The sequence below is a fragment of the Heptranchias perlo genome, chromosome 25 (assembly GCF_035084215.1).
Source record: "Heptranchias perlo isolate sHepPer1 chromosome 25, sHepPer1.hap1, whole genome shotgun sequence".
Taxonomy (NCBI): Eukaryota; Metazoa; Chordata; class Chondrichthyes; order Hexanchiformes; family Hexanchidae; genus Heptranchias; species Heptranchias perlo.
Window position 1 is genome coordinate 33,876,497 of NC_090349.1, and position 25,027 is coordinate 33,901,523.

At 43.4% G+C, this 25,027-nt stretch overlaps 1 protein-coding gene across 1 annotated transcript in view; it reads right to left on the minus strand.

The window, feature by feature from the left end:
• p2rx2 (purinergic receptor P2X, ligand-gated ion channel, 2) overlaps positions 1 to 24,608 on the minus strand; it is a 38,508-nt gene extending 13,900 nt beyond the window's left edge. The window contains exons 1-9 of the mRNA XM_068005941.1: positions 24,419 to 24,608; positions 19,444 to 19,591; positions 17,980 to 18,051; positions 17,650 to 17,725; positions 16,973 to 17,066; positions 14,423 to 14,503; positions 9,921 to 10,062; positions 6,851 to 6,987; positions 3,961 to 4,051 (exon numbers count right to left, since the gene is read on the minus strand). Of these exons, the coding sequence (XP_067862042.1) occupies positions 3,961 to 4,051; positions 6,851 to 6,987; positions 9,921 to 10,062; positions 14,423 to 14,503; positions 16,973 to 17,066; positions 17,650 to 17,725; positions 17,980 to 18,051; positions 19,444 to 19,591; positions 24,419 to 24,558 (981 nt within the window). The 5' untranslated portion in view covers positions 24,559 to 24,608. The remainder of the gene's footprint in view (positions 1 to 3,960; positions 4,052 to 6,850; positions 6,988 to 9,920; positions 10,063 to 14,422; positions 14,504 to 16,972; positions 17,067 to 17,649; positions 17,726 to 17,979; positions 18,052 to 19,443; positions 19,592 to 24,418) is intronic.
• Between the last annotated feature and the right edge of the window lie 419 nt (positions 24,609 to 25,027).

Below are 25,027 nucleotides of genomic sequence, written 5' to 3' on the forward strand. Positions count from 1 at the left end.
CTATATAACTGATTGGAGTTTTAGTTTGTTCAGTAGAGTAAAGATTACTTGGTGTAAAACTTTACGGAATTCTCTTCAATCAGTAGAGGACTGGTTATTAGGTGTGCAGTTGTATGGAATTGCTAGTTTTTTGGTAAAAGGTTACTCATTGAGTAATTAATGAGATTACAGGTAAGGTTTATTTGCTGTGTAACAGAGTTCCTGTTTTATCTAGAAAAGTAAGGCTAAATTGCTGTGAAACTGACTAAGATCCCCTTTATTCAGCAGGGTTAGGACGAAGTAAAATCTTGCTTTCAGTGGGAGTTTTAATGAACAGAATAATGCTTGTCAAACCCTGGACCTGAAAACAAACAGCCTCAATTGCTTCAATGGATAATGGTCAGGGCGTCATTTTAGACTTTTTTTAACTTTTCCGCACCCAGAGATAGTTCATCCAAATGAAATGCCCTTCTTTGTGCCTCAAGCTGAAAATAGCTAACTCAGTGCAAACCAGAAATGAAACCTGTGACGTTCTAGTCTGTATGGTTTAATACTACACCATCTCTGTACTAAGCCATCAAGAAGTTACTGTTTTCTTTTGTGTGTACTCTTTTTCTACTTTCCTATTAATTTTTGTATTTTTAGTGACAAAAAGTTAGAGTTCAGCAATTTTACTGCCAGCAAAAGTGAAAAATACATCAACAGTGATCTCACTCCCTAATGAGGTTGATTTTAATGGGGCTTTGTGCCAGTGTAATGCAGGTGTGGCAGAATTAGCATTCATTTGAATCTTCAAACGCTGAAGATAGCTGAACTTCAGGGTTTAGCACCATTTGCATATTGTCGATGAACTGCATGTGTGATTAATGCTTCGGATGGGCAGCTTACTCATGAGGAGCAGTAAATCGTGCTACAGGTCTTCAAGGCCTGCAGAAGCTTAAATGGACATTCAACCTTTTCTGCCCCCAGAAGAGCAATAACTGTATGGAGCTTCAGAAGAATGTCATTGTGTAGTCAAGAGTGGCAGGGCATCATGTCTAGGGACATGGCATGGGACAGGAGGGACATCCTGTTCAGATGATGAACAAGAGGTTGCCAACTATATAAATACCAGCAGCATGTACTGCAGGATCCAGCTGCAGTACTGGAAGAAATTCAATAACCTCACCACATGTGCTAAGGTAGGAAACCCCAACACATCTCTCATTGTTTCAACTGTGCAGGGCATATTGTGTCACTTCTATGGAAACATCCCCTGGTTGGCCATTAGGCAGCAGGGAAGTCTTTGTTGCACCATCCCTGTGCTTTTCCTTACACTCTATAAAACTGCCCCCCCCTGACAACTTCTGCTATCTAGTGTAACAGCAAGATGTGTGTTCATGTCATCGTACATACTATGGGTACCAGACTCATTCATATGGCAGGCTGAACGCCCTCTTGCCCATGTTCATTACTTATCCCTTCTCGTCATGGGGGAGAAGAATATCCATACAAGGGGGAGAAAGTCGCACAGGAGGACCAACGCCACCTCCCCCCCCCCCCCTCCCCATCCCACTCCATCCCACTCCCATACTCTAGATTCCCACCCTAAATCATGGGCCAAGACAATTTAGAAGAAGCAGGAAATCGGGATGTGGGAGGCCTGGTCCAAGCTGACTGTGTGCAGCCAACTTTTCTGCATCCTATTTTCATTCCTTACTCACTGCAACCACATCAGGAACTGAATATCTGTCATTGCACAAAAAACGATCTGACATGTCCTTGGCCATACAAGCTACTTCTTAATCTTTATCCCTCTTCTTTCTCCCTAGGTCTGCCAGATGACCCGAAGGTCCAGGGAGAGAGATGTGGAACGTCTTTGTCACGATGCACCACCGCTCACTCTTACCCTGCAAAGCACCAGCTCAGCAATATCCACCCCTCAGGATTTAAATAGACTTAGAGGGGTAAGTACTGAATGATACACTGGGCACAAGTGAACAGAAATACTGCTGGTGGCAAAGAAGAATCGGATCCATTGTATGAATAGGGGCTTCAGCCAGTTGACTAGGACAAGGGTGATAAGTGAGAGGGACTTATTGTGGGCAAGGGTGCTTGTGACCTAGGTTTAGACAAGTTGGCGTTTATGTAAGGTGAAGCTTAGGAAGCCAGCAAGGAGAGCATTGGAGGTGATAAAGACATAGATGAGGGTTTAGGAGTTGACAGGGATGAGGTAAGGGTGCTCGTAGGTGTTATGAAGGAGGTGGAAATGCTGGATGTCCATCGCCAAGACCAGTATTTCCAGCTCCCTCAGGGTTAAACAGAACAGTGAGATTGCACATCATCAGGTTTAGCCAGAATGACAGCTGGGGAGGGGGATGGAACCTGGGGCTACATTGCAGGGTTTCCAGCAGACGTTAAACAGGATATCTTCATTCTTGTAAATGTTCAGTTGAAGAAATCCATAACTAGATGTTAGACAAGCAGTCGAACAGACTAGTGACACTGGAGTCAAGGGTATTGGCAGGGAGGTGGAACTGGATGTCATCAGTGTACATACTGGGATGATTTGATCGAAGTTTTCAAGATATTAAGGGGAACTGACAAGGTAGATAGAGGAAGGAACTATTTCCACTGGTTAAGGAGTCTAGGACTAGGGGACATAGCTTAAAAATTAGAGCCAGGACTTCCAGGAGTAAAGTTAGGAATCACTTCAACACGCAAAGGGTGGTAGAAGTTTGGAACTCTCTTCCACAAATGGCAGTTAATGTTAGCTCAATTGTTAATTTTAAATCTGAGATTGATAGATTTTTGTTAACCAAAGGTATTAAGGGATGTGGGGCTAAGGCGGGTATATGGAGTTAGATCACAGATCAGCCATGGTCTTATTGAATGGCTGGAACAGGCTCAAGGGGTTAAATGGCCTACTCCTGGTCCTATGTTCCTCCTATTTTCCTATGATGCTGAACCCATGTGTTTAGCCTGGTTGGCATGAACAGAAATCTATCCGAGTGCTTGAGATTCCAAACCCAAACTACTCTTTTTTTTTGTAGGACACTGCCCATTTACCTAATTCAGGGAGCTTAGTCTTAGGCTCAGCTTCTTTATGAGGGGCACATGAGACATTAGGTCAAGCGCCTTCATCAAGGCTTGGCCAAAGGTGCAACCTTGGGACACTCTTGAGGTAGGGTTTCCAATCCTCCCACTTTCGGCAGGAGTCTATCGGAATAGGCGATTGGCCCCCCGAGCGCTCCTTCTCCCTGCGGACTGAGCCTCACCTCCCTGAAGTTGGGCTTCAGCGGTGGGGTGTGGGAGTCAGTGAATTGAATTAGATTTGATTTTGGTTTTATTTATTATTTTCCTAACTTGCTGTGTAAACATCAAACCAGAGTTGGCAACCCTATCTTGAGGTGACTGTACAGACACAGGAGAAGCCATTGCAGGAGATGCGCTGACTGTGTTGGACAAATAGGAGTGGAACCATGTGAGGACAGTGCCACAGAGATGGACCACAGAGGAAAGGCAATGGAGGAGAATCAGTTGTTGACTATGTCGTCAGATGCAGAGTTTGAGGAGGTCAAGGAGCACCAGGGTGGTAGCCACAGAGGATGTCAGTGGTGACTTTGACTCAGCACTGTGGGTGGGTGTAAAGCAGACTGAAGGGATTCGAACATGGAGTAGTGGGAGAGATAAGCGTAGAGCTGGAGGGCAACCATACGTTCCAGGACCTAAGATAGGAAAGGGAGACTAGAGATGGGGTGGTAGTTGGCGAGGCCAGAGGGATAAAGGATGGGCTTATTTGAGGGTGGTGATTATGGAAATTTTGACGGGGAGGGAAGGCATCTGTGGGCTACTCTGAAACGTTAACCTACAACTGGGGCAGCTTGAAACTTACAGGTAAGCAGAACACACTGTATGATGATCAGAATAGGCCACTTTCTGCAGAAGTTTAACAATCGTCACGTTGTTCGATAACATTTCAAAATAAAAATATGATTTTACCTCACCGTGAACAATAATGTCAATTCTTATCCCAAACACTTTTATTAGAGTCCTGTATTGAGTACCATTCTCCATGTAGTACTTCGCATGCCTGTCATTCAGACACAGAAATGAAAGGGAAAAGGAGATTACTGTTTTATTATAATGCCCAGTCTTTGTTTGAATATCTAAATGCTTTTAGCTGCAGCTAACAAAACTCACTGATAATGAGATGATGTATAATTGATAAAGACATGGTTAAACAAATGACAAGAGATGTCTGTATAAATTCAGAGGTAAAAGAAAAACTGAAAATAAATCACCAATTAGGTCTCAGCCAGAGTATTGTGTCCAATTCTAGGCACCAAACTTTAGGAAGGATGTCAAGACCTTGGAGTGGGTGCTGGGGAGATTTATTAGAATCGTACCAGGGATGAGAGACTTCAGTTTTGTGAAGAGACGAGAGAATCAAAGATTTCAGAAGCTGGGATTGTTTTCCTTAGAGCAGAGAAGGTTGAGGAGAGATTTAATAGAGGTGTTCAAAATTATGAAGGGTTTTGAAAGAGTAGATTGGCATAAACTGTTTCCACTGGCAGGAGGGTTGGTAACAAAAGGACACAGATTTAAGACAAAAGAACCAGGGGGAAGAGGACCAAGTTTTTTTTACGCAGTGAGTTATGATCTGGAATGCACTATCTGAAAGGGTGGTGGAAACAGATTCAATAGTAACTTTCAAAAGGAATTCAATGTATACTTGAAAAGGAAAAATTTGCAGGGCCATGGGGAAAGAGCAGGGGAGTGGGACTAATTGGACAGCTCTTTCAAAGAGCTGGCCCAGGCACAATGGATGAATGGCCTCCTTCTGTGCTGTGTGATTCTAGTTAAATAACTACAGAAAATTCTGGCAACACGCAGCACTTATTTTGGATGGGTACCTTTTATCAGAATCATGCTCTGATGTGGTACCACCAATGCAAGGAACAGGTGACTCTTCCCTTCCCTTCTCCTCGACTTCTCTATTTCCATCTCTGGGGATAGACTGTCCATTGATATCTACTACAAGCCCACCGATTCTCACAGCTACCTTGATTATATTCCTTCCCACCCCATTTCCTGCAGGGACTCCATTCCTTTCTCCCAGTTTCTCCATCTCCATTGCATCTTCTTTGACAATGCCACCTTCCACGCCAGAGCTTCCAAAGTGTCCTCCATTTCCTCAGCCAACACATCCCCCCTCCTTGGCAGACAGCGCCCTCAACCGTGTCCATCCCATTTCCCGCACTTCCACCCTCATCCCTTCTCCTCCCTCCCAGAACAATGAGAGGGTCTCCTTTTCCTCACCCTCCACCTCCTCTATCATTTCCGCCACCTCTAAAGCGCTCCCACCACCAAACACATTTCCCCCTCTCCTCACCTTTCAGCATTCCAAAAGGACTGTTCCTGCTGTGACACCCTGGTCCACTTCTCCATCACCCCTGGCATCTCCCCATGAGACACAACACCTGCCCTTTCACATCCTCCCATACCACTGTACAGGGCCCCAACCACTCCTTCCAGGCGATTTACTTGTACTTCCTCCAACCTAGTATACTGGATTCTCTGATCACGATGTGGTCTCCTCTACATCAGGGAGACCAAATTCAGATTGGGTGATCACTTTGCTAAACACCTCTGTTCTGTCCACAAGTGTCACCCTGAGCTTCGGCTGCTTGCCACTTTAATTGTCCGTTCCACTCCCACTCTGACCTCTCTACACCGTTCCAATGAAGCTCAATACAAGCTCAAGAAACAGCACCTCAACTTTCTACTAGGTACTTTGCAGCTTTCTGGCCTTAACATTGAATGTAACAACTTCAGACCTTAGTAACAGCACCTATTTTCTGTCAGACAGCAGGTGTTGATAATGTAGATGAGTGCACCAACGTTACCAGGAATGGGGGAGGTTAAGGATTGGTGCTTCGGATGGGGATGCCCTATCGGTACACAGACAGTGGGCTGGTCTGAACCCCTGGTGTCGACCTTCCTTTTTCTACCATAACATTCCTGTACCACTGGAGCTTTCTTCACTTTGCCAGATTTTCCATGCCTTCCTCCATCTTGGCTATTCTGCTGTAGCCAGTCACACATCCTCTGTGTCTCGGAAACGTCTTTGGTTTCTCTAATTTTTCTCAATATTGCCTTCTTTTTGTCTTGTGTTATCATCACTTCTATTATTTAATCACCTCCTGTCCTCCATCTAATCACAAGTCTCTTTTTTCCCTCTCCACCCCTTTTTCCCTGGTTCTGTTCCTCCTTTTAAGTTGTTCATCCGTAACATCTTCCGGTTGTGATGAAATGTCATCGACCTGAAACATTAACCCTACCTTCCTCTCTCCACAGATGCTGCTTGATCTGCTGAGTGTTTGCACCATTTTATGTTTTTATAACAGGTTGTGCTATTCCTGTCAACCTGAAAAACTGAAACTCTTCCCCACTCTAACCATCAATGCTTATGGCCTTGGAGCCCTGTGTTTGCTGCCTTCTTCAGGATATTGAGTGCTATAGGCGGAATTCATGAAAGTGCAATTGTGTATGGTCAATAGTGGGAATGGGCTTGAAGTGCCAAAAGTTATCAAACTTTTATGGTCTTGTTCCTTTGAGCTTTCTTCCCTCACATTCTTCCTAAGTTCCAAATCTAAATGCTGTTCCTACTGTCTAGATTGGTGTCAACTAACCACTGCTTCTTGATTTACTTTGTCTTTTCCTTCAGTATTTTTCAACCTTAGCAGTGTCTGCCATTATGCACACTGGTCCCTTTACCTATGCTTCTCAATCTTAAAAAAAATCCTTCATTTGATCTATAACTTAATTCTTATGTGGTAAGACTATACACACGTAAGAGCAAGCACCTAAAAACAGAGGATGTACTGACCTGAAATTATATCCTAAGCCGGCGCTGTTGTTATTAGAAATTGAATCGAGTCTTCTAAAGGAATAATGAGGGTTACATTCGGAAGCTGCCTTGTCCAGGTCACAGTTCCAGTTTATAATTACTCCCAGAATGCCTCCCTGTATTTTACAAACAAATAAAGGATAAGAGTGGAATCAATGCATCATTAGAGACAGAGTACAGTTCTCCCATAATTATGATGATCAGATATTCCATGTCACACAACTGTTTTGTGCTGCTGGGCCCAGAGGGCTGGAGTAGGTTTTGCCTGGACGACAGGAGGCCGATGTGAAATATTGCAAATGTAAGGATGGTTGAATATTTTGTACTTTTGCTTGATTACTTTTGGTGATCAGGGAGTATCTATGCAAAACCTTCTTTCAGGAGATTACATGAATGCACTAAAATCCATAACATAGACTGTACTTAGTCTGCAGAAGGAGTGGCACTGATAGTCCAAATGGCCTTTTGATGTTCTATCCTTTCTTGTGTATGTAACATAAATCTCTATCGTGGAAGCATTCATGGGTGTGAGACTGAACAATTGCCAATAGAAATCTGAGCAATTGCAAATCTGTGCATTCAATAAATCAACAATTTCACAAAGCTCAACAATAACTGCAGAACAAGAGCCATGGATTAATATGTGTTTGGTGGTGATTAAAGGCAGAATCAGGAACACTCCATAAGCAGTGTTCTACAACAGTGAGAGGCAATACTCACTTGGAGACCCAAAGACCTGATGCTGGTAAGGTTTCCCAATTCATTGTTTGGTAAAGTCAATTCCATTAAGTAAGATGAAACTGTTGCTAAGGATAGACTGTTTCATCCTCATGGTTTCTCTGAAGTTCTCTTAAAATTCTTCCAAGAAACAACAGTAAGCCTAAATGGAAGTGAGGCATTGTGAGAAGAGCACCCAACCAACTTGTAATGTGTTGAGCCTGCGCATATTTCTGGGGTCAGTATCATTTGCATAATGAAGGCAAGTTTCCGACATGAAAAGCACCTGGCACTGGAAGCTCTCCAATTGGCGGAGGGAAACGGAGGCGCATAAAGAAAAGGAGGAACCCCTAACATTCATTCTTTTAATATATATGAGGAGAAAGCCTTGCAGATCTGGAGAGAGAAGCCACAGAGGGGGCTGGAGATGGTGAAGTAGGAGGATTGGCTCCAGTTGATGATTCACTAACTTTCTCCTGCTCCATCTTATCCTATTCTCTCATTCAATCACTGGCAGAAAAAACATATACCATAGTTCTTTACCATGTTGGTCGTTCTAGTGTAAACTATAAGATTAATTTTCCAAGTCCTCATCATAAAGTCATCATTGTAATCTCTGTTCCTTTTCTAGGTTCAACAGGAATCTGTGCCTGTGCCCAGCACGTCCAGTCAAGCCAGCCCTTCCCATGGCACACTGTTACTCAATCTGTCTCTCACAACCATCAGCTCAGAGGATTTATATGGTGAGTTAGCAGAAAATGCTGAGGACAAATGAACAGGAGCTGTTGGTAGTGGCAGGATTGGAGGAAGAACCTGCTGCCTTATATTCCACCTCAGGTGTTGAGCCTAAGGAGCTGGACTTCATGGGACCTGTGTTTAAAAGAAGGGAACTTTTTGACTATTGAAATTTGGTGCATTTTTTGGGGACCATGCCAAACGGTATGCTGCAGATGATCTTCTGGGTGGAGGAGTCCACTGGCTGCATGTTGGCAGTATTTGCAACAGAGCAGTCCACCCTGGAAGTGTGGCAGTTCCAGGGACATCTGCAGTTGAGCTCCCCTTGCCAGAGATCCTTATGGTAGAGTTCTCCCGTAGATTCTCAAACTGCTGATGTAGAGACCTAGGCAGTGTTGAATAGTCTGACTCTTCCAGTTTCAATAGGCTTGAGGAACAGCTATACAAAACCATGAGATTATTTTTTGCCATTAGGTCAGTAATTGCACCCAGGATCACCCAGGAGCCACCACACCAGTGGCCGCGGAGATGGTGTGCCCACCAAATAGAATATGCCTGCAATGGGCACAAATAATGGGGCTATCAAAATGGCAACACATCGGTACCCACCAAACCCCTCTGATGCCTGCATAAGTGCCAGAAAGCACATAGGGCCAGATCAACCATGCTGCTGAGGAAGTGGCAGAGCCCAAGTTGGTCCATCTCAGGGCATAGCTGTGGATCGGAGATCCAGGGCCATCTCAATCTCAAGAGGCTTTTGTCGTCACACAACAGCCAGCCACCTCACAAACTCCTGCTCCGGAGGTAGCATCTAAAAGAAAGCCCCAGATTAAAAGGACATATAACACATGATGTCACCAAGGGAAGCACCAGAAAATAAAACTGTCGGCACTCGCACGTATCGCACGTAGAGTTGCACTGTAGTGGTACTGTGTTCAGAGAATGCTCATTTTAAGATTTTGCATCGTGGTTCAGCAGCTGGTAGTAGCGGGAGTTTTGGGAGTTCAGTGGGACAGTTAGGACACTGTAGGTGAAGGCTTATTAAGCGAGGATATGTCAAAGAAGTAGAAAGAACTGTTTGTGCAATGGACAGCTTTTAACATTAGGAAAAGGTTTCCAGTATGAGAGATTGCTGATTGACAGCTCGCAGCCAGAAATGGATTCTCTTCTGCAGCCTCTTCAGGTTCCTCCCGTGTGGGGAGTAAGCACTAAGTTGTCTAATCCTTTTTTGATAGTCAAAACACTTACCCCTCAATCAATACCACCAAAAACAATTAACTGGTCATTCATCTTATTACTGTTTGTGGGATCTTGCTGCATGCAAAGTGACAACTGTGTTTGTCTACATAAGTACAGTCACTGGACTTCAAATTAATCTATTATTACATGGTGTTAGCATTTTGTATAGTTTCTAAGAAACTCAATAAGGTTGACATAAATGCAAATCTTTTTTCAAATACACAAATGCCTCACATAAAGAACGGGCTCAGTTCTAACCTGTTGTGATGTGTTTTAGAGTTAATGAGTGTGAGGTCACAGAGAGAAATTACACGCTTGGTAACTAAGTTTATAGAGCAACTAACATAAATTGCTGTACCGTTTTGCTGAGGTCATCGAAAGTCTCTCCTGCTTTCTCAATAATGAAGCTCAATGGGAAAATGGGACAATAGAGGTTGGTGTCCTCATCAAATCTGCAGCTTCTCAAATAATCTGGTTTTCTATGTTCCTGAATGTTTCCTCTGGAAATAAAAATGTCAGAAATAATAAAGAATAAATAATATGACAATCATAAATTCAGCATTACTTACAGTCAATAATCCTGGTAGTATTTAAAAAGTTACAGCCTGCTCAACAAATCAAATCAAAATAAATTGAGCGTTAATACTATCCAAAATTGTTATTCGTGCAAAATATACCTTTCTATCTGTATTTTAATAAAATACCAATAATGGTTTTAAAAGTGAAGCTTTATAAATTATTGAAAAAGAAACAAATTGTTAAATTAAACAAAATCTGATTTATTAACTCCAGTTTACACAGCGATATTCCCTCTATAACATAGGAAATTTGATAAGTTGGACATGCATGCCATTGAAAACTCTTATGTCAACCTGCTCTCACAGGAGATCTCATTATAAAAGTGTTCACCTTTTCCTCCAAAACCTGAAGAATCGGGAACAGAAGGAGAGATTCACTAAAGGATTGGAGACAGAGGGAGAGACTCACTGAAGAATCGGGGACAGGGAGAGAAACTCATTGAAGGATCGGGGACAGGGACACACCACCTCCTCTATCCCTTGACCCCATTCCCACTAAACTGCTGACCATACAACTTTCCTGCTTGGCCGCCATGCTAGTTGATATCGTAAATGGTACTCTCTCCTCACAGATCCCTATCTTTTCAAAACCACCTTCATCACCTATGCTCCTCAAAAAACCCACTGCAATCCCTCTCTCCTTGAAAACTACCAACCTGTCTTCAATCTCCCTTTCTTCTCAAGTCCTTGACTGTACTGTTGCCTTCAATTGCGTGCCCATCTCTCCTGCAACTCCGTTTGAATCTTCCCATTCAGATTTCCATCCCTGCCATAGCACCGAAACAGCCCTAACCAAAGTGTGTGCATGCGTGTGCGTGTATATATATATATATATATATACACACACACAGAGAGGTAAAGACAGATGCAGGCGAGTCTATAATGAACAATAGGGAAATTATAGGCTTGTTAAATGAATACTTTGTGACTCTTCATGGTGGAGCAAGAGGACAAAATGCCAGTGGTACAAGGTAACCTAAAAATAAGTCAAGCAGAGGAATTTTGTGGATTTAATATAAATAACAAATGGTAATGGAGAAAATAATGGGACTTAAGACAGACAACTCTCCAAATGGTTTCTATTAAAAGCAATAGCTGATGAAATTGCAGATGTTTTAGTCATAATTTTCCGTGCTCTCTTCATTCAGGAATTGTACTTTTGGATTGGAAAATCCAAACTGTTGCTCCATTATGTAAGAAGGGAGAGACAAACCAGGTAAATACAGACCTGTCAGTTTAACATCACATGCATAAATCACTAAAAGCTAGAGCACAGTTACAAAAAGCAATTAAAAAGGCTAAAGGAATGTTTACAAGGGGGTTGCACAAAAGGCCAGAAATGGAGGAGCGCAGACATCTTGGAGCATTGTAGGACTGAAGGAAGTTTCAGAGATAGGGAGGTGCGAGGCCATGGAGGGATTGGAAACAAGGATGAGAATTTTTAAATTGAGGCATTGCCAGACCACAGTCAATGTATGTCAGCGAGCACAGGGATGATGGGAGAACAGGACTCAGTGCGAGTTAGGATACGGGCAGCAGAGTTTTGGATGAGCTCAAGTTTATGGAGGGTGGAGGGTGGAAGATGGGAGGCTGACCAGGACAGCATTGGAATAGTCAAGTCTAGAGGTAACAGAGGCATGGATGAGAGTTTCAGCAGCAGATGAGCTGAGGTAGGGGCGGAGACGGGCGATGTTAGAGGTAGAAGAAGGCAGTCTTGGTGATGAAGCAGATATGGGGTTGGAAGCTCATCTCAGGGTCAAATAGGACACCAAGGGATAGGAATGGAGTCGGTAGCTAGAGAAGGGGCTTTGTGGTGGGGACCGAAGACAATGGCTTCGGTCTTCCCAATATTTAGTGGGAGGAAATTTCTGCTCATCCAGTATTGAATGTTGGACAAGCAGCATGACAAATCAAAGGCAGTGGAGGGGTCGAGAGAGGTCAGAGGCTGGGTATTCTGTGAGTGACTCACCTCCTGACTCTCCAAAGACTTTCCACCGTCTACAAGGCACAAGTCAGGAGTGTGATGGAATACTCTCCACTTGCTTGGATGAGTGCAGCTCCAACAACACTCAAGAAGCTCGACACCATCCAGGACAAAGCAGCCCACTTGATTAGCACCCCATCCACCACCCTAAACATTCACTCCCTCACCACCGGCGCACAGTGGCTGTAGTGTGTACCATCCACAGGATGCACTGCAGCAACTCGCCAAGGCTTCTTTGACAGCACCTCCCAAACCCGCAACCACTACCACCTAAAAGGACAAGAGCAGTAGGTACATGGGAACAACACCACCTGCACGTTCCCCTCCAAGTCACACACCATCCTGACTTGGAAATATATCACCGTTCCTTCATCGTCGCTGGGTCAAAATCCTGGAACTCCCTTCCTAACAGCACTGTGGGAGAACCTACACCACACGGATTGCAGCGGTTCAAGAAGGCGGCTCACCACCACCTTCTCAAGGGCAATTAGGGTTGTGCGATAAATGCCGGCCTCGCCAGCGACGCCCACATCCCATGAACGAATTTTTAAAAAGGTGGTTGTGAGGTAGAGCTGGATGTCATCACCATACATGTGGAACCTGATGCTGTGTTTTTGGATGATGTCACTGGGGGGCAGCATGTAGATGAGAAATAGGAGGGGGCTAAGAATAGATCCTTGGGGGGCTCCAGAGGTAACGGTGTGAGATTGGGAAAAGAAGCCATTGCAGGCGATTCTCTGGCTATGACTGGATAGATAGGAATGGAATCAGGTGAGGGCAGTCCCACCCAGCTGGACGACAGAGGAGAGGTGTTGAGGAGGATGGTGTGGTCAACCATGTCAAAGGCTGCAGACAGGTCAAGAAGGATGAGGAGGAATAGTTTACCTGATTGTCATAGGATGTAATTTGTGACTTTGATAAGAGCTGTTTCAGTGCTGTGGCAGGGTCGGAAACCTGATTAAAGGGGTTCAAACATGTAGTTGCGGGAAAGATGGGCAGGGATGGAGGCAACAACACATTCAAGGACTTTAGAGAGGAATGGGAGGTTGGAGAAGTAGTTTGGAGAGGGGTCAAGGATGAATTTTTTGAGGGGTGGGTGATGATGGCAGATTTGAAGGGGTAGGGGACAGTACCTGAGAAGGGGGAGCCATTAACAATATCAACTAACATGGGGGCCAGGAAGGGAAGTTGGGTGGTCAGCAGTTTGGTGGGAATAGGGTCGAGGGAGCAGGAGGTGGGTCACATGGATAAGCTGAGTTCGGAGAGGGCATGAGGGGAGATAGGAGAGGGCCGTACCAGCGGAACGAGCAGGGTGAGAGAGAGTAATGGTTTTAATGGGTACAAGAGCATCTAAGGTGGAGGTGAGGGTGTGATTGAGCAAATTGGTAGCTGCAGAAATGTCGTGGTAAATGTAAGATCAAAGGCTAAACAGTTGGGAATTTGGAAGTGCCATTGTAAGTGACTTGGGGGAGAGTTTTTTCCGGCGGCAGAAACAGAAGGAAGTGGGGTTGGGAGGGGGAACGGAGATATGGGTGGAGAGGGATACAAGAAAGTGATCAGAGATGGCCTTAACTGTGATTGACATGATGGGAATAGAAAGGCCACATGAGATGGCAAAGTCAAGGGGGTGGCCGTGAATATGTTTATATGGAGGGAGAGATTAAGGGAGGATAGGAGGGCAGTGAACTCAGAGGAGAGAGGGCATGATGAATTGAGATGGAGGTTGAAATCACCAAAGTTGAGAAGTTGCTCGGTGCAGAGGCTGAAAGAGGAAAGTAGTGAGGATATCTCAGAGAGAAACTTGGCATGGTACTTGGGTGGGCGGTAGAGAATGAAGATTTTAAAGGAGAGGTGAGAGGGTTGGAACAAGGTGAGATGCTCAAAGGAGGAGAAAGTGCCAGAGGAGTAGGGGTACAGACCAGGGCGTGATTTGGTGATAAGGGCCACACCCACGGCGGTCTGGGTGGGACAAGTGGTGGAAGATATAACCAGGCAAACCCTGGAGGAAATTCCTAATGATAATTCTCAGTGATGACCCATACATGTATCATGCTTTTGGTGATGTCCCTACAGATGTATGGGACACTCAGTGATGTCCCCTAGAGATGTATGTAACCCTCAGTGATGCACCATAAAAATCATATGGTGAACATGGCTTTGCTGCCAACTCTTGTTGAAAAACAGGAAAGCTGTGACTTTCTGAACAAAGCAAATGATCAGTATCTGCTGCTGATCACTAACCACACTCAGAACATACTCAGTCTGTGATACACTTCACTGTAACAACTCACTTCTTACTTTGTGAACCCAAACCTGGGGAAGTGAATACTATTTTTGATGAATACGGTGAAATTCTGGGCCCTTTCCAGTACAGAGTCTCTGCAAAAAGAAGAAGAGAGAGAAAACATACTTTTAGAACATGGAACTGAATTCTCTAATAGAACAGACTACACATTAACATGCTCCTGTAAATAGCTTAGGCAACTTACTGGTGGAAAAAAGCTCAAGGGAATACAAACCAAGTTTTTGCAACCTGATCTCATAATTTAACACATTAAGCCCCGGTAACATTTTGGTGAATCTGCACTGTACCCCATCCAAGACCAAGTAAACCTGGTAATCTAGATGGGTTCTGACCAAGGCTCTGTACAACTGAAACATCACTTCCTCACTTTTGTATTCCAACATCCTTGAGATAAACACCAACATTCCATTAGCCTATTTAATTACTTTTTGTACGTGTGCACTAGCTTTTAGTGATTTGTGTACATGGACACCTAAATCTCTTTGGTCCTGTACAGTTCCTAGTCTCTTCCTCCTTTCTTCTTTAAGAAAATATTCCAAATTGTCCTTCTTGGATCTAAAGTGGATGACCTCACACGTTCCCATAATAAATCTGTCATAGTTTTCCCCACTCACTTAGTCTGTCCATGTCGCTTTGTAACTTTCTGTTTCCATTTCAGGAGTAATCTGTTAAAGGATATGTCCCTTGCACAAAAAGACTAAAGGGTGTTTTGTTCCAAAGTATAAAGGTTTTATTAAGAAGTTGCAATACAAGAGTACAATTATAACATACTAAATAGGACATTGAGATATAACCTGGCAAAGCTGAACACCGACAAGGTTCCGAGGCAATCATTTTCAAAGGTCCTTGTGATAGCACTCAAATGATCCAGTCTCACTCCGAGAAGGTTCTAACAAATACGATTTATGTCTCAACCTATACACGTTATAATCACATCATTTGTCCTGCTGGACCGCGTGCACCCTTGAGACCCCCCCCCCTATCAATTGTTCTCTCTGTCTCTAGGCTAGCAGCAATCTGTTTCTCTCCTGCACATGCTAGATAACATACAGTACCTAAAATAAAGGCCTCCCTTAATCATGAGATAAGAATGGAGATAGGGTATTTCATTACTTGGTTCACATCAAGGATGCATTATCTACACAAGGCCAAGCTAGGTCTGTTGATGCCAACAATATTCAGCAGAAGGACGTGTTCAGCAGAAAAGCCTGTAAAAATGCTTTTCTTACACATTTACACAACTTACTGTGCCTTCTAACTTAGTGCCATCTGCAAGCTTAGATATGCTTATTCCTCCCCCTACAAGTCCTGAGATTTCTAGTGCCTTCAGAAATCTCGGGTCTCTACTTTGGCTGCTGCACTGCCAGATACTTAAGAAAAGACATACTTGCTCTCGAGGCAGTACAAAGAAGGTTCACTCGGCTAATCCCGGGGATGAGGGGGTGGACATATGAGGAGAGATTGAGTAGAACTCATTGGAGTTCAGAAGAATGAGAGGCGATCTTATTGAAACATATAAGATTGTGAAGGGGCTTGATCGGGTGGATGCGGTAAGGATGTTCCCAAGGATGGGTGAAACTAGAACTTGGGGGGCATAATCTTAGAATAAGGGGCTGCTCTTTCAAAACTGAGATGAGGAGAAACTTCTTCACTCAGAGGGTAGTAGGTCTGTGGAATTTGCTGCCCCAGGAAGCTGTGGAAGCTACATCATTAAATAAATTTAAAACAGAAATAGACAGTTTCCTAGAAGTAAAGGGAATTAGGGGTTATGGGGAGCGGGCAGGAAATTGGACATGAAGCTGAGTTCGGATCGGTCAAGGCCCCGTGGGTGGCAGAGCGGGCCCAGGGGCTGAGTGGCCGGGTCCTGTTCCTACTTCTTGTGTTCTTTAGATTTGAGGTTAGGATCAGATCAGCCATGATCGTATTGAATGGCGGAGCAGGCTCGAGGGGCCGATTGGCCTAATCCTGATGCTATTTCTTATGTTCTTATGTCTCACCCTTAAATCAATGAGCTCATTGTTACTGGCAGATTCCCTGCTGGGAGCTCAGCTTGAATGAGTGACGAGGCAAGAAACCCGAAGTTAGCACGTCTTGGACAGGTGCAAAGCTCACTCTTCCTGCTGCCGGAGTAGGACCAATAAAAAATGCACGAGTAGCTGGGAATCTGTCCCATGTATCTACCATTCTGTGGGAAAAAGCTTCTTTTAATCTCTATTCTCAATTTAGGCTAGTATCATTCTGCTCCCTTTTTAGGACTTCCATGCCTTGCACCAAAACTCATTTTGGACACTGTGTTAAGTACACATCAGTGAGAACAAGACTTGATTCCACCTGGGACAGATTTAATCACAGTTTTTACAGCCATTTTATTCTATCTGCCAGATATTTAGTCACAGCAGCCCATTGCTGAGTAAGTTCAGGTTGCGCCTGGAAGCCATTTTGGAATAACTACCACTGAGTTACTGTTGATTCCTCTTTTAAAAATTCTGCCACCTACACCAGTGACTAGTAATAAGCAGCAGCTATCAAGAATTTTGTGCTACCTTATAGAGGGCCCATTCTCCACTGGGCACCAAGCATAGATCTCACATGTCTTTTTCGAGTCATGGTAAGTTACACATCTCCCGGTTTTCATTCCTGTGCAGGGAAAGCCATGTAAACATTATTGATTACTACCCAATCTTTTAAATTAAATTTGTTATGAAAACAATGTTTATTCAAACTCATTTGCTAAGATGGTGTCAGCAGAGGAAGCTCATTGCTTCATATGGGACTTTTCACCTAAAACAATTATAGCATTCCTTTCCTTTGGGTAGCTAACACCATCTTTTGCAAATTAGAACACGGGTCCCCGAGAGTGTATTAATATTTACAGAGCATCTTCAGGAATGTGACAGTACTTGCAGGCAGCCCCCAAAATGAAAACTTTGAAAGTCTAGGTCAATTTTGGTTAAGTACAAATGTTTTGCAGATTAAAATTATGATTCTTAAGGTGGGGCAGTTCCCAAGCCCACAGAAACAGGCAATACCAGTCAGATCATTCTGTGGTAAAATGCCTGAAGCTTGAAACATGTGACAGACTCCTTGCATTACTTCCCCAATCTACATTGAACAGTTAGGAACCTAAAAGAATGTTTTCTGTAGCTCATTCCAACTCCGATTACTCTTCTCTACTTGCACTCCCCCCATCTCCCCTCAGCCTAGTCTGTTCATACTGTACCATTTCCAAACAATTGCATTTCTTCAGCCACACAATCTGAGTCAGAAGTGCATGTGGATCCAGGAACATTGTCATTCTAAGGAAGAATTGAACAGAGAAATAACTACTTCCGTTAAAGAAAAAGTTTTAAACTTTCAAAAAAATAATTAAATTGCGGACACAGTCCTAAAATGTCAACAAACCACAATTAAACTACAATCTTTGGAACAACATTTAGTTCTAGTGGGGGTATTGCTGGTCTGTCATCAAAGGTATGGGAGACTGGCAGACCATCCCTCCCACCTCTGAGGAATTTTGGGGCCAATGAGTCTAGTAAACCATCAGTCGTACCTCAGGGCAGGTGTTCAGTCTCTGGAATGGGGTTGTTATAGTTCGCACAGTGATGCTGAAAATATCTCGACCCTGGAATGAAAAATGGTTACAGAATTAGATTTTACCTATTGAGACCTTTGGTGGAGTAGAGTGAGTCCAGAGCTAAGTCTTGACATTTCCCTCCTGTTTGTTGCCCAACTTCTCTAAAACAAAAAACGGGTTTCATTAGGACACATGAGACACATGAGGATCCCATTGGAGCTGGTAATAAGCACTGTGGCCCATCAGAAAAAGTGATAGACACTGGAGTGCCATCGGGGTGAATAAGAAAAGCTGGGGTTCCATCAGGTCAGGTGAGAGGCACTGGCGTTAGTTCAAGGTAGTTGGGAAGCACTAGGGTTCCATGAGAGCAGTTTGGAAGGCACTGGAATTCCATCAGGGGAGGTGGGAGGCAGTTCTTTGCAGGTGGGCGATAAAGTAATATTCTATATCCACTTTCCTCTTTTAAATCAAGATTTTGAAAACTGAGGTAGCATGAGGTGCTGTGTGTATGGTGTGTGGTGAATGCTCTGTTGTCATGAAGCTTTCCAGTCAGCTCATGCAGTGAAGGAAAGACACAAATCAGCAAAAAACATTCCTGTAAAATTTCAGTGTCGGTGTTAGCCTTGGCTCAATGGTAGCACTTTTATCTCCGAGTCAGAAGGTCGTAGGTTTAAGCCCCACACCAAGGACTTCAGCACATAATCCAGGCTGGCACTTCAATACAGTACTGAAGGAGTGCTGCAGTGTCAGAGGTGCCGTCTTTCAGATGAGACGTTAAACCGAGGCACCGTCTGCCTCCCAGGTGGACGTAAAAGATCCCATGGCACTATTTGAAGAGGAACAGGGGAGTTCTCCCAGTGTCTTGGGCAATGTTTATCCCTCAACTAACACCACCATAAGCAGAAATTGCTATTTATGGAACTTTGTTGTGTGTAAATTGGCTGCCGTGTTTGCCTACATTACAACAGTGACTACACTTCCAAAGTACTTAATTGGCTGTGAAGCAGTTTGGGACAAACTGTTGCACTTGAGGATGTGAAAGAAAGTTCTTTCTTTCTTTAAATATAACTTTTTTTCCCGAATTCTTTCTGTGAAAAAATGGTCAAAGAATCTCAAAACATGACAGCTGATCTCAGCTGGAATTGCAGTTGAGGAGCTACAGTTGGTCAAGTGTCCCTGGGCAAGGGGGGGAAATATCATCCCAGATTCCTGCTCCTGATCACTATGAGGTAACTCATGCTGGAAGATTCACAAAAGCAGACAGCTGTATTGTGCTTGGCCTTAATTTCCAACATGTTTGAAATGCCTTCCATCACTGAGGATCTAGGCTCACACATAAAGAAGGGACACTTGAAAACATGCAGGAGCTGCTAACACCCATAGGAACGTCCCCTGCAAGAATCAGTTTCTTCAGCACAAAGAACACCTTCCAGCCCTCACCTCTGGTGGATTGACATACTCAGCCACATCCCATATTTTTCTTTCTATGGAAGAATTTGAGATTGCAATTCCTTTCATCTTGGTGATGACAGAACTCTCAGGCGCATTCTCCCTTTCTTGGTATGACTTCTGGATGATGAAAACATACCTGCAGCAATCAGAAACATGAATTATTAATTCAAGAGCTAATCCAGCACATTATGCAGCTTATGTGCAGGTTATTTCTTCTTTCTTTCATGATGGTGGCTAACATGCATCAGTTGAATTAATCCAGTATAAACATTCCCAGTACCAGCTACTCTTGATGCAAGTGTGAAAACCTTCAAAAGGGGCCTTCGCTTGTTCTTGTTTTACACTGAACTGACTGTCCTGTCAATGTCTCTCAATCAGTAGAAAACTTGCTAGCAATAGGGGGAGGGTACTATCAGTCTATCCCTGCCTTTCCTTGCACACATGCAAAGTTCTGTCATCCCGCACATCCACAGTGCGACAAGTGAGTACCTTAATCACCTAGTCCCTGCTTGCATCAGTTTTAATTACCTTGACTCTTATTCTATTTCAGTTTAGATGTAGATGAGACCCAAGGCCCAATTTGGAGCAAGCCTTGGGCCAATGTCTTTGGGTGCGCATTCCAGCATGCCATCCACTTCACACAGGTTTCCAGCGCAAAGTCAATTTCTTGGCCATACTGTTTTCAATTTGATATTACTGCTCCTCCCCCTTCACAAAAAAAGACTCACACTGAAGTCGATTGGTTGATTATACCATGAAATTGCTACTGGAGCGGAAATTAACACAACATGCTTTGGATGAGGACAGCTCTGCAACTGAGCTCTGAGGAGTAGAGCCAAAAACACCTTAACTAAAAGACCCACTGAAATTATTATATCTTACAATAACACTGCTGACAGTATTTTCTGAAAATAGTTTCCTTTTGTGAGAGGCCTCCAGCGGCCCCTTTAAGCATTGTAAATTAGACTTTTCAAACACCTGGAGAAACTGGGACTATTATTTGCCATTTCTCCTTGAATATTGCAATTGGGGTCCTATGACGGCATAGCAGCCTTTAAACAATTTTCCGCCTATTTTGGATGGGAGTGCTGGGTGCCCATTTAAAGGCCTGCTAGAAAGTTGATTCAGGTGGGCAAATGGATGCACAAGTTCCCCACCAGAGTTTTAACTGCCACTCGCCCGTTTTTCAGGTGAGAAATGGGAGGCCAGCTGTTGGAGGTCTCCCCCAATATTTTTAAAACAGAGAGTTATGAAATTATACTAATCAATCTCTTGTCGCAGCCTGGAAGGAGCCAAAGGCAAAGAAGTTAAGGGATGCAGTAACTTTGACTGCAACAAGCATTACTATACTAGCTGAGGCAGTTGATTGCAGGTCTTGTTGCAGGAGGCAGCACGATTCTGTGTCAGCCTCTCTGGAGAAGCACAGCCTCTTTATGCACTGTTCCTCAGAGAACTGCCGGGCCCATAAACTCTGTTGGAAGGTTAAGGATTCCCGTGAGCTCGCCTCCTTCCTACTTGCTTTCCCTGCAGCTGCAGCTCTGTTTGTGCCATCCTTCTGCTGCTGCTATTTTTCCTCTTCTTCCTCTTGCCAAAGTGGAATTGCTAGAAGGACCGCCATGAAGAAAAAAGTGCATTGCTAGATGTCCCTAAAGAGTTCAGAACATTCCACTGCGACTATAAGCACTTTGAAATTGCCTTAATAGCAAGAAAATCACTATGTAATACAAGCAAAATGTCTCCCAAAACCTCTAACGTTTCACTTGAGAGCAACTGACGATCCCTGTAAATATCGCTGGAAATAGCCGCCTTCGGACTTGGGCATGGTTTGTGGGCGGGATCAGGAATGAGTGGTAGCAACGCGTGCAGAATCAAAAATGGAGTTGGGGGTCAAAACTACGTTATTTGACCCCGATTTGCATTTATACATTAGGCCCTCGTTTGTTTCTGGTGGGAGATCTGACCACTTAAATCAAGGTCCCTCCAAAAATTAGTATGGGCGGATAACTAGTGGTAAGTCAGTGTTCCCTTTCGCATGCAATTTTCGTCCCCCTTATCACCCTGTTTTTAGGCGCAAACAGGGCGGCAGCGATGCGAAAATCAACCTCTTAGTGATTGAAGCAGAGACTATGTCAACATTTAAAAATAGGTTAGGTAGGTGGTTGAAAAAAAGAGGAATAAAGGAATAGGGGAGCAGAGTGAGAACATGGGATTAGAACTGTTGCTCGTGTGAATGATAAACACCAACATGGACTAAATGGGCCGAGCGGACCATTTCCATATTATAATTTCTATGTAATTCTATGTGTATTAGTGTATGTATGACTGCTTAACAACAACAACAATTTGCATTTATATAACACCTTTAACTTAGAAAAATGCATCAAGACACTTCACAGAGCCATGAGGAAAACAGATGCCGAGCCAAAAAAGGAAAGATTAGAAGAGGGTGACCAAAAGCTTGGTCAAATAGGTGTGTTAACGTGCGTAAGAAATTTCTTTCTCTGCTATTTTAGAGGAGGCACAAACCCATTTATTTAAATGAGCTAATGGCACTGTGCTAAATTTAGCAGACAAATTAATTTCATACAAAACATTTGTATACTATTATTGTTCAGCACAATTTTAACACCACAACTTCAGATCCCTGAAGCTTCTGGGGATATTGCCCTTTGTGCAGATATTAAGGCTCTCTGGTAGCAATTAGATATGACAAAATGGCAGCTTCTCCACTGATCGTCAATAAGTGTTCCCTTTATCAAGAACTGAAATTGCAAATTAGTTTAATTAGAATTCTTTACAACAGTTTGGTTTTAAAATGGGTGGAGAGGACCCAATATTCTAAGTTGGTTAATGCACTGCTCAATGTGGTACTGCGCGACACAGAACAGGAAGGTGCCAGGTTCAAACAATGTTTGCACCATTGCTTCAGGGTTTCCATGGATCTTATACCAAATTTACAGTGGACGATTGGGAGAAACCGCATAAAATTCAACCCCTTAGTATATACGTTTTCTGTCTTTTAACTGTAACCTCCTCCAGCCCTACAACCCTCCAAGATCTCTGCGCTCTTCCAATTCTTGCCCTTTGCGCATCCCTGATTTTAATCGTTCCACCATTGGCGGCCGTGCCTTCAGCTGCCTAGGCCCTAAGCTCTGGAATTCCCTCCCTAAACCTCTCCGTCTCTCTAACTCTCTCTCCTCCTTTAAGATACTCCTTAAAATCTACCTCTTTGACCAAGCTTTTGGTCACCTGTCCTAATATCTCCTCATGTGGCTCGGTGTCAAATTTTGTTTGATAATCGCTCCTGTGAAGCGCCTTAGGACGTTTTACTACGTTAAAGGCACTAAGTAAATGCAAGTTGCTGTTGTTGTATGAATGAACATAACCCCATCACATAGTTTCTTTAACAAAACTGAAGTTAAATAGAGTTAATGAATGAATGAACTTACATAAAAATGTAACTTAATGTAAACACTCAGTTTTAGCAATTACGTTATGAGAATACATTTTGTTATTCCCGCCAATGGCTCATTGAGTATGTGACACATGGACCACTTAGCTGGTGTACCAGAGAGTTGCCAACACCCATGGCACCATACCCCATAATGAGTCAGTCCTTCAGGAAAAGAGGGGAGAAAATTTGTAAAATTAAAAGTAAATCCATGTGGATTCTCCCATTGAATCCACATAAAGTGCATTTTGTTTCCTGGGAAGCTTCCTTTCTCACATAGGATCAGAGATAGCATTGATGGCATCCATGGAGACAATTGGAGGCTGGATCCTCCCATTCCTCCAAAGAATTAGTGTTGGAGCTTGGGAAAGGGAAAGAAAGAACAGGGGGATACAGAGAAGTGATATTATTGGTGAAGTTAGACAGTTTCCCAGAACAGTTGGATACAGGTAAAACAAGCATGTAATCTTGTTCACTATAATAGGGTGGCACTGAGCAGAGGCAGAGAAAAGGATGACTCCACAAATGAATTACTCCCACAATCCATTCAGACATTTGTTTGTGTCTGGCACATAAACTCCATTCACATCTTCACATTCAAGGAATGGTAGAGTGAGAACTCAAGGCAGCAAGAGAAAAATAGTAATGTACAATTAAAAACTAGCCATACTTCACAAAGCAATGCACTGCTACATTAGACATGCCTAGTCTGGGTTACTCTGTGTTAAACAGGGCTAGAAGAGGTTAGTTTGTGTTTGCCGAGGTTAGCCATTTTAACCAAGGCTAATCCGTATTGGAAATAAAAATGCACCTGAGTATGTGTGAACTCAGTTATAGCAACAACCCTATGAAAATATTAGCAGACGGGGCTAACTGGGATTAAATAGGCTCCGTCCCTCTCTCCTGGTGGAAAACAGACAGAAAGCCTTAGTAATGTGACATATCAGCAGGAGTGTTGTCTCCTCCAGGACCCTGTTCTTCTCCAGATCTTTGGGACTATTTCACAGGATGAGTTTGTTCACAGGAGCGGACACGATGAATTATAACCAGGATCAGACTGCGGCTTCATTAAATTTAAGAAAATTTCCTAAGAAACCCAGGTATTTATTCTAAACTCCGATGTCTACAATAAACCCTGAAACTTGCTATAGCTTCCTAAATTTACAGATCAAAGAGCCGACTCTCGGCTCTCTGGAGTTGAAGTCCCATCAGGATTATTAAACTGTAACAAAATTCAGTATTAATAAAAAAAACTGTTAACGTTAAAAATCAGACTTTACTGTCCAGGGGTGAGGATTGGAAATGATTCAGTAACAAGTTTCAAACAGTTCAAGTTTGAGCAAAGTTATATTAAAAGCACAAGTTTATAAATTAATTTACTCCACAGAAACTCAATACTAACGAATCAAAAATCAACCCCATGGATGCAAAATAAACATTCTGTGTTATATTTAAATTAATTTATTCGATTCAAACTTGATGAGAGCAACCTAACCTCGAGGGTGTACTTACACAACGAAGTAAGCTATGATGATAAGTTGGATAATTCTGAAGATAATTCCTAAAGTTCGGTTTTTAACCACCACAACTTTGGGAGTTTCATAATCCCAGAATTCTGCCCAGTGCAGAGCACACGTTTCCCGGTAGCCCATGTTTTTAATCCTTCTGAAACCTGGATTTAATCCTGTTGGGCTCCGGCGAAATGTACCTTCTCAGCCTGTAGAGTGTATCTATCTATCTCACCCCCCAGCGCTGTGCTTTTTCCTCTTTAGTTTGATGGATAGCTGAGAATCCTGACTTTAAACAACATCAGCTCCCTTCTCCTCCTCCTATCTCCTCCCCGCCAGGCTCACGGAAGAAACAGCGACACTCTCTGGATTCAAGCTGTTTGCTTCAAAAAGTTTCATACGATCACAAGACAAATACGGATAAGGAAGGTGATTGAGCCTGTGATTAGCTTTTCAGATGTGGAGATGCCGGTGATGGACTGGGGTTAACAATTGTAAACAATTTTACAACACCAAGTTAGAGTCCAACGATTTTATTTTTAATCCCACAAGCTTTCGGGGGCTTTCCCCTTCCTCAGGCGGTGGGGAATGTCACTTCCACACCGCCTGAGGA